Source organism: Styela clava, chromosome 13, assembly GCF_964204865.1.
Source record: "Styela clava chromosome 13, kaStyClav1.hap1.2, whole genome shotgun sequence".
Taxonomy (NCBI): Eukaryota; Metazoa; Chordata; class Ascidiacea; order Stolidobranchia; family Styelidae; genus Styela; species Styela clava.
The window spans coordinates 1,842,348-1,853,105 of record NC_135262.1 but is presented as its reverse complement, the minus strand read 5'-3'; the positions used below and the strand labels follow the sequence as shown (position 1 = coordinate 1,853,105).

At 38.2% G+C, this 10,758-nt stretch overlaps 1 protein-coding gene across 1 annotated transcript; it reads right to left on the bottom strand.

The window, feature by feature from the left end:
- Nucleotides 1-2,175: 2,175 nt before the first annotated feature.
- Nucleotides 2,176-10,449, bottom strand: LOC120332795 (uncharacterized). The gene has a single exon (XM_039400110.2). The coding sequence runs from the start codon at nt 9,294-9,296 to the stop codon at nt 5,442-5,444; it is 3,855 nt and encodes a 1,284-aa protein (XP_039256044.2). The 5' UTR covers nt 9,297-10,449; the 3' UTR covers nt 2,176-5,441.
- Between the last annotated feature and the right edge of the window lie 309 nt (nt 10,450-10,758).

The window sequence follows — 10,758 nt, the reverse complement described above, 5'->3', positions numbered from 1 at the left end:
GCTAAATTACTACCTTTCTACTTATAATGAATTCCTACACCTCACAGATCATTTTGTTTTGCCGGTGTTAGTTCTACTTCCATATTTATTCATACTTCAGATCTATAATTAGACCTTCAAACTCACTGCATAGAGATAGGATGTCCTCGGGCTTCTGGAATAACTGCCCAACATTGTTTGTTATAAGATTGAGCCATCTATCTTTTTCAAAAGATACCATTTATCTCTATACTTATAACTATTGATATCCGGTTCGTTCCCCAATATTATGCATAATCTTGCCTTATTGTGTGCCAATAAAATGCCACTCTCATCCATTAAGACATTTCAAATTATATCATAATTTCCAAGTATTTCTGCGTATCCCCATGGTGTGTCTTCTGCCAGATCAATTTTAGCTAATCAACTAATTATACACTAGATAGGTGAATATAACTCCGCTAGCCATACCTAGCAGCGGTTTATATGCAATTGGGCAAATCAGGGCAGACTTCCTATTCTGACGAATACCGGTAAATGAATTGCTATTTTATTTCGTTGCGAACAGCATATCGCCATTAGCTCAAAGCAAGCCCGCAACGTTACTCCGTCTCTGCTCAGGCCCCATAAAAGCAACAAGAGTAGCTGACACCCTACCTAACACAGACTCTCTGTCAATGATAGATGTAAATACAACTCTACAATCACATATGCGGGAGGCCGGTTATAACTTCTAACAGCTAATTAGCAAAAATCCTGATTTTGTAATAAGCGCTCAATACTACAATGTGAGAATATTCCTGAAACACATGGTACGATAGAACCGTCGCAATCCTGAAAAACAGAAAAAAATGGTGTGACAGTTGCCAGTGTAAAAATAGATGTAATGTTGTGTCGTAATAGTGAAATTTTTCTTGTGTGGGACCAGGCATGATAGAGAAATCAATTCAAAAGATAACGCCTAAAAACATGATGTAACAAATCGTCCTATGATCATACAACCATATATACTTCTTCACTGAAAATAGAGTCTGTATAAGCGCCACTGATATGGGATGGCTACTATGGCGAAGAAGCTTGCGGAAAACAGTTTGAGAAATGCTGGTAATACGATGATAGATACAGATGGAATTGGGTAATGCTGAAGAGTTAAAAATAATTGTTTTGATTGGATTTTTATGCGTAATTAACTAAATAACATAGCTTCAATGTATTTTTCTGAATAAACGTTCTAAACCAGTTATAAAATGAAGTATTCTCAGAGCTCAACCAAACTTGAATATTTGTCTTAAGCATAGCAGCTCTAATAGAAAACACTATTTTTGTTACTTCACAATATTTCATCCTAAATATAGTAGGAAACGCAGAATACAAATTCCATAATTGACAAAGTCTAACTTTCTATTCACCTGTAAATAAGATTTGACGAGGTACATTTGGCCAACAATATCTTAAATTATGCGATGGTAAGGTCCTAGTCCCTAACAAAAGCTTCTAAATCCTACTGATTATAACAGCACCATTGACACTAAGTTATTGCGGGACAGAAGGGAAGTAAGAGAATAAACAAATTGAGGAATCGCGACAGAAAACCTGCAAGTCTTAGTTTCTAACACAGTGGTTCCCAACGTTTCATAGCTTGTGGCACCCTCCCGTAGGCTTCTAGCACATATAGCCCCCTGTTTATCATTCTTAATCCCAATAAGTTTGAACAACTCGTGCTAAAAAAAGCGAAAACTAACCTTGTCAAGTAATGAACGAGAATATCGGTCGGAGACCGAAGACTTATCGATCAAAAGTTAATTACTTACTCCATAGCGACACCACTAATTAATTATTAACTCGTTAATTATACGACATATTTCATCCAAAATCAATTGGCTTGAATGCACATGCAAAATTTGGAGGTGATTCAACCTCGCTTTCGTGAGATATCGCGTCAATCTAACAGACAAACAAACAAATACCTATCAACATACTTACCGATCAAGATCGATAAGTAACTCGGAAGAACTGGGAGTTTTCGAAAAGTAAAACAGTTTTGCACCTATTCTCATGGTTCCTATCCAACTACGCTGTGACCCCGCTGGAAACTGCTGTTCTAACATGATCTACACCAGTATATCCTCACTAAAAACTAGCGCGTCGGAATAAGTCTCTCCTTTTCTCACAGTTATCAAACCAAAAACAACAAAGTATACATTACAATTGATTTATATACAATATGTACAATAATAACATAATCCTTTGTGTTGCGGCCAGTAGGTCCATTCCTTGTAGTATCCATTTAGTGTCTTCCAAGACTCGAAGATACAAAACAATACAATAAAAGCACAACAACATGCATCATGCAAATATTTAGGCAATAGATAATTTAACTAGCATATTTAATAAAACATCACTGAGGGAGGAAGGTAGTGACTGGTGAAGTAACATAATAAAACAAAAACTTTTATAAGCTGACATCAGAAATGTGACTTAATCATAGTATTCATTTTTCCAAAGCGGTAACTTCCTTTGAGTATGGTAGTGGCGACTAATAGAGCAATCACTCTAGGTTTTTCCAATTCTTAATGTAATGTACTGGTAGATTGGCAGGTAGCGATGAATGAAACATCACAAATACTAAATAATTTCACAACACAAAAATGCAAATTGCAGTAAGGTGATTGTGATTAACATAGTATTCAAAATGACTAGGGTAGGACAACAACATAAAATTCACTTCAACTAATTCCAATTATTAATGAAACGTACTGGTAGACTATGTATATATATACAAAATTTTGTGCCAAAAAAATGTTACACTACTCTAAAAGGTAAAACCAATTACTAATTTCAATTCATATCGACAATTTTCATTAAGAAGTTAAATGGCGTTAAGACATACTTTTAGGAAAATGTAACAGGAATTTCTAAATATTCAACTTGATGCCCAATTTTTAAAAACAATACTGAAAATATAACACATGCGTTTAACATAAACCCATAAACAGCACAGTCTTATAAGATGTGGCAACATATTTTTTAAGATTGGCAGCCTAAACATATCCAAGCAAAAATAGCATTGTAAGTAATCAGTGTTTAATAAGGCTAAAATACTGTCATTTATTCGAATGGTAATTCCTAACATATCAATAGATATTACCGGCTACTGAGTGCAAAGCGTGAATTAGTATCAGATGAGACACTTGGGACAACTTGAAAACTTAACCAGTACTAAAAATATATCCACACTAATACAGTCACATGACAGTGAAATGGAACAGTACGGGTAATGGAATGGCACACAACAAATATTTGGCATGCACAGTACTATAAAACTAGACAGACCTACGGTAATTCCATAGCCCATTAAAAAAAAACATGACTGGCCAAATGTATTTATCTATCTAATCCAACATTGAGATGAATTAGAAGTAACTGCACATATGTTCGATTTCAAAAGTCAATAATTCTGCATATTTGAATTGGTGATGGTTCTGAGTTTCTAATTACAGCAAACATATAAGATGGAATTCCAGCGAGATGAAAAATCACATCTATAACCATATCAGCATCTAAGATTTGTCTCGAGTCATTTGGATGGATAATTTTTACTCAAGAATTAATCCTATGGAATTACTGTACACCCTACAACCTCGCCCTTGTTGGAGAATTTAGGATTGCTGACCCTGAAATCTAGTAATTCGAAAATAATGTAACATCCTAACACAGGGGTGGGCAACATACAGCCCGCGACGAGATTTTGACCCGCCCGCTGACTATACATCAGTACATTATGGTATTACATTATTACACTTTTAGTACATTATGATAAATTCATTATGTGTTTTTTGGTCTCTATTTTTTGTTAAGTTTAAACTTTACTTTAATCGCGATTTATAATTTTCTTTATTGCATTAGCGAATAAATATGTGATTAAGATATTGAATACTATTCATGTAATAATCCGGCCCACCGAGGACTTCATTTCCCACATCTTGCCTGCCGACCAGAGAAGTTGCCCACCCCTGTCCTAACATAATAACTGCTTATTTGTAGCTTCTTGGAACCCAATAGCTAAAGTTGGCTTAAACAAAAAAAAAATTGAATTAACTGAATTCCCGATGTAAATTCTTCCAACTATCAATTTTTTGGAATTAGATCATCCGAAGTATCCATATACAGAAATTAAGGTGAGTTAGGCAAATTGACTGATTAATAAAAAGCCAAAAGAATCTCTGGACAGCTAATCAATCCAAATTTTAATGCTATTATAGATATCATACCAGGTTAGTATCTATCTTCTAAATAAATAACAGGTAAACTGATCGTAAGCATACAGTCTAAACACATCATTTTTGCAAAACTATGACGACGGAGAGACAAGCGAATGTGTGGCCGTAGCATACATACTAGCAAAACAAAATGAAGATATATAACATAGTGAGCGACGTGATCTTTGGGAAGATTTTATTGAAATTAAAGAATAATTTTTTGTTTTGTTTGCAGAATTTTATGTTGAAATTAGCAAAAATTGGCATGCCTTTTGCCCTGAACAAGCGGCCATTGATATATCACAATATGCGAGGAGATACTTATTATTTGGGAGCAATGAAATCTCTCGATTCAGCAATGCCGATCACATAATTTTTCCGCAAAATAAACCAAATGTTCAGAATGAAATTCATCGCAATGCTGACACCAAGTGGCCTAACGATTTATATTCTGCAACATAAAGAGTAGCGCTTTGTATATTAGTCAAACTTAAAAAACACTAAATTATTGCCTAACAAATCTACAGGCACTGTTGCGCTATAAACAATGGACCTAAAAAAATATTTCAGTAACAGAAAACGCTCATGCGAGAATCAGTTTGTAAATAGGCGAATTAAAAACAGAAAAAGTATGCCTCGAGTTTTCGAATATGAACCGCAATGCTATGGTAAAAATGTTAACACAGATTACAAAATTGCAGTATGCTACCTAAAACTCCCAACAAAATAATCCGCCAAATGTTGACATATATTGATAGATATATATATTGATAGATATACAGCGTGGCCGTAAAGTCCCTTTGCAATTTCAATTTTATTATGAAGTCCGTTCTCAATATATCTTATTAACCAGATTTGTTGTTTTTCTTATCAGTAATTTTTCAAGTATTTTTACCTCATTTAATATATCTGTGAGGGCCAAAACAATATATGGTATCGATAAATTTCCTTTGCAAGCCTGCTAATTTGCACATTCGGTATTGCGAACAGTGAACAGTCTGACACATATTTCTACATTTTCTCAGACTTTAAGATTAAATTCATTGGACAAGTCTCGAAACATTTCGGATAATTCATTCCTAATTACTAAAACTGATGATTTAACAAGTACAAATTAGTTTAACATTAAGATGGCAAACAAAAAAATTCGCAAATTTTGATAAAAAAGGGCTAAAAATGAACTTGGTATAAACATAATAAAACCTATGCTAACACAAGCTTTATTTTACGATTTAACAACATTTTTTGATTCAAATCTGACATCGCGGCCTCCGCTGCTTCACGGCTAGGAAAAGCGACCAGTCCTTCACCTGTTAGCTTCCCAATTGGATTGTACATTAGTCTAACAGAGTCTGGGATGGGAGAGAATTTCATAAAAAATTCTAAAATGTCTTCTTGGGTGATGTGGAAGGATAGGTTGGACATTTTGACCGGGACGGGTCCATGCATTGGCATTCTGAAGGGTGGCATGTCCATAGGGAGTCTGGGACGCATCGGCATGTCCCCCATAAATCTTGGAGGGGGCATACCGGGAGGAAAACGTGGCCCGTCGCCAGGGAAAGGGGGTCTGTCTAAACGTGGACCGCCAGGGGGGAATGGAGGGCGCATATCAAATGGGGGCCGTCTATGTGCTAGCTCGCGTTCTCTCAACATTGCCCTCTCGTGGTCGATTCTACGATTAAGATCATCCATTTCAGCCCTGTGTTCCATCTCTTGTCGGCTCATCTCCCTGGGAGGGGGCCGCATTGACGGACTGGGGCTCCTGCGTCCCATTGGGTGACAGGGAGACATTCCCCTTGGGGGTGACCGGGGTCTCATTGGGGGCATGTTTCTTGGGGACGGGCCCCGATGCATTTGCATATGTGGTGGGGTGGGTGAACGTCCACGATTTCTTCCACCACCAGGTGGCTCCATTGGGGGTAGTGAAGGCCGAGGGGGTTCCCGGGCATTGAATCGGGGCCCATGTATTTCGGGGTGACGTAAAGCTAAATCATATTCAGGAAACCGAACAGGGGGTGGAGGACGTGGGCCTAACATGTCCATTGGGCCTCTCGGTAAATCAGGCATTGACGAGGGGGGCATCTGTAAGCGCAACTCATCAGGATGCGGTGGGGGTAGATTTGACGGCAGTGGGGGTCCATGCGGTGGGCGCCCGAAGACTTTCATATTATGATCCATTATTTCTTTTTCCATTTCCCCATTTCTAACTGGCATAATTCGAATCAAAGATCCATGTATTTGAGCTACAGCATGAAGATTTGCTGCTCGTACACAATCCTCTGAAGTTACGAGCTCAATGAAAGCATTTCCGTTACATTTACCATCAGGCGTATGTAGAATATGAATCCCGTTTGGCATTATGCTGATGCCAGAAAACGCTCGCATTATATCTTCTGGGATAGTGTGTGGCGGGACGCTACCAAGTCTCACACACGTTAGTTTATCTACTAAAATATTCATTTCTAGGTTGAGATCATCTCTATGCGAAGGTTTAGGTGGTAGCCCCATGGCTCCCCCTGGTGGTTGCGGCTTGTAATTTGCTGTTGCTGTACCAGCGAAATCTGAGAGTGGAAATAGATCTTCCAAATTACGAGACTCGAATTTTCTCAGTAATTGCGTCATTTGTGTGGGATTCGTTTTCTGAACGAGAACCTCACGACCTCCGAGATGACCTTTGTCTTGTCTTGATGCTCTCTCAGCGTCAACTTCATGCATGAATTTTATGAAAATGTGTCCGGAACGTTTTCCGTTTTTTATCACAAATTGAACACCATGGGGAGCGATCGGCAGTCCATGAAAGAACTCACGAATCATGTGCTCGGATATCGTGAAAGGTGAATTTGCAATTCTAACGAATTTTGTGGGAATATTTGGATCATTCGGTTGTGGCGGCCGCATTTGGGGAGCTGGCGGTCTTGCTTCTGTGGTAGATGAAGTCGGTGGTAATCGGCCATTAGGTGGCGGCAATGTAGCAGGTGCAACCACACTGCCAGTTTGGGTTGGAATTCTTGGTGGGAGTGCGGGGTTCGGTGCCCTCGGGAGTCTGACAACAGGACCTAACCCAATACTTGGTGGCAAAGGGGGTGGAGGCAAGCTTGTCAACATCTGGGGTGGAGGTGTGGCAGCAATTATCACTGCCGGTGCCGTGGGGAGTTTCAGTGGTGCCACGGATGGAGGTGGCAGTGCCGTGCTTGGTGGTAATGCTGGAAGGTTCAATGGAGTCGTACCAGGGCTAGGTAAAGGAGGCGGGGGTGTGAACCGGTGCTGGTACGCCATTGGTTGATACGGATGCACTGATGCGTGACTTGTTAGTGGCGGCTCACCAGGACGAAGTTGTGGAGTGCCAGATGAACCTCTAGAAAATTGTGAAAAACCAGAATCACTCGAAGCGGAGGAGTATTGAGACGTTGCGGGTTTAACAGGCAGAAGAGCGTCACTCGGTGGTGGAGGGTAGTCTTCAACGTATTCCTCTTTCGGCACGGCAGGGCTCGGGTTCTGGTCTTCAAGATCCATTTCAACTTCTTTTACATTTCCATTCTGATTCATGCTTTCCAGTTCTTTTTTCATATATTCCTGTTTAATTCTCATTTCAGCCTCTTCTTTAATTTTGGCTTCGAGTCTTTGTAATTCAATTTGTCTTTTCCTTTCAAATTCCGCTCTCATTTCTGCCTCCTCTTTTCTTCTTAATTCATCTTCTTCTCGTCGGCGTTTTTCTTCTAACGCTGCGCGCCGAGCACGATCTTCCTCTTCTTGCATTCTGCGTTGTTCAAAAAGTCGATCCAACTCTCTACGTTTTCTTTCTTCTTCTTCTTTAGCATGTTGCCGTGCCAACCATTCTTCCATTTCTCGTTGTTTTTTCATTTGATATTCCCGTCTTTTTTTTTGTTCTTCTTCATCCTTACGTTTCTGTTCTTCGTACTGCGCTTCTTTCATTTGCCTTTCTTTCAATCTTTCTTTATGTTCAATTTCTTCTCGTTCTCGTTTATATTCTTCCTCTCGTTTCATTTTCAAGTATTTTTTATGTTGTTTTATCTGTTCGGCCATAACTTGTCGAGAAATCGAAATAACGCGAATTTGTTTTCCTTCTATCATTTCGCCATCTTTTAAAAGAGCTTCCTTATATTCCTCAATTGTGCTGAACTCAGCAAACGCACGACCTCGACAATGTTTACCATCCAATTCAAGAAAAAGTCCGCCTTCAACAAATTTTAAATGATAAAAAAGGTCTTGAACTGTTTTGTAAGATGACGTCACAGGCAGCCCGCGTAACTCAACACAATTATCGCAGCGTATTGGTGATAAAGCTCGAGACCGCTTCGGCGTACCTTCATTCGTCGGTGTCAAATTTTGACCCCTTTTTCTGCTATATTCATCAGTTGAAGGGCGTACTGTATCACACATCTGAGATCCAGATGATACCCATTGACGTTCTGTGGCAGGTATAACACGAACGAATCTTGGACCAAGAAAATCACGATCTTTTTTGAGTGCTTGTTGTTTACTAGTCGGAGACCTAAATTTTACAAATCCTTGACCAGATTGTCGGCCTTTTTCATCTCGCATAAAACGTATCGCTGAGATTGGTAAATGCTGGAAAAACTCTACAATATCCTCCTCGGAAACGTTATAAGGCATGCCTTTCATTTCACAATATAAATCAGAAACTGTATCGGCAGTGTCTGGTTGGGCCTGGCCTTTTTGTGCACCCCCTCCAGTGGCTGATGATCGACTTGTCAAATTAGTAATTGGTGGTTCCGGTGGTCTTAAACCTCTCAATTCCTCGTACCTTCGCTGGCTCTCCTCAATCATTAGCCTCATTTCAGTATGGCTACTCAACATAAGTTTGACTTTATCACCACTGATTTTTTGTCCATCTCGTAACATAGCTTGGCGAGCATCTTCATCTGTGGTGAATAGTATGAAAGCTGTGCCGTCTTCTCCTCCGATAATATGAACCCCGCCATCCGGAATTGATAAGGTGCTAAAGAATCTACGGATATCAATCGTTCCCGCAGAAACGGGAAGATTTCTGAGGCGTATAACAACGCCGGTTGACATTTCTGTAATCTGTAACAAGTAAACCAGAATGCTATAATGAAAACAAAAAAGTTGGTTTTTCAGATTTCAAAAATTTTAAGTTTTGCCTAATCAATAGTATTATCTAATGATCTGCAAAGAAAATTGGTTAGGTGTACTCGTACTCTATGCAAAAAAATTAACATTTTATTATAATTCATAAATAAATCACTGTAATTTCAAATATAATACCAGTACTCATACATATATAGCCATATCAACAGGAAATCCCCTCAAAATCTAACAGTAGGAATATTAGGATTGGCTGAAATGTGGTGAGTTAGAGTTTCAACGTAACCATGGATCGCCATAATCAACCAAACATTTCGACGCATGAAATCCAAATTGGGCTAAGTCCATTTTTCTAGTTTTGAGAAAAACGCAAAAAAACGCTTTTTTGTTTTTTGTTTTTATTTCTCTAATACCTTACATCGAAGATGTCTAGTTTTTATGGTCCACCAAAGTTACAATGAAGGCCATATTTAGATGGTATAAAAAAATTTGTGCTCCGCCCCAATTTTTTTTTGGCGGGGTTTTTTTTGGACTTGAACCTTTTTGGCTCTCAATTTTCTGGACCAGAAACAATTTTATTGGACTTAGGGCCCCTTTATTATGTTATTATAGAGGCTGGTATGGACTTAGCGCTTTGTATTATATTTTTTGAGAGGAGCTATGTCCAAAAAACGGACTTAGCCCCAACTTACAATGCAGTTATCCAGAGCTAAGTCCACTATAGTAGACACAGCTCTGTTTAGTTCTCAAATGCCCCTAAAAAAAGCAGGGTTATGTCCATAGCTGTCTTGAGATCTAGAGCACCTAGAGATAAGGCAAATAGACCAAAATGTTAGAGCTAAGTCTAGGAAAATCAGCAATTGAAAAATGTCATTTTTTGGAAAAGTGGACTTAGCACTGTTTGGTTTTGAGGTGTCGATTTGAATCGGTGGAAAATTAGTTACAATCAATATAATTGACTCTAGAAATAATTTGGAAATTAAAAACTTATCAATCTGAGCAATTCACACAAACGGTGAATCAAATAAAAAACTTGAATCAAGTTCTCATATTGTAAAAAAACAAAGCAATGTTAATAAAATGTTTTACATTACTAATACCGTCCAAATAATAATATCTGAATTCAACCATAAATAGTGGACCACAACATAAAACAAAAAAAGGATGTAATAAAATAATGGGATTAATAATATATTTAACAAGATCCTAAATTTGAAAATAGAATTCTCATATTATGAAGCAATAATTTTTTTAAAACATATAAAAATCCAAAATCACAGTATGGCCTTTAAAAAATTAGGTGAAAATTTACGAGATACTGTTCCAATTCGCTAAATCTTTTATTCAAAGATGAAACCTTATTCCAAACTTAATTACATGGATTTTAACCCCAAGTAATTTTATTATATGCTCAGTATGCCACTCCACAATG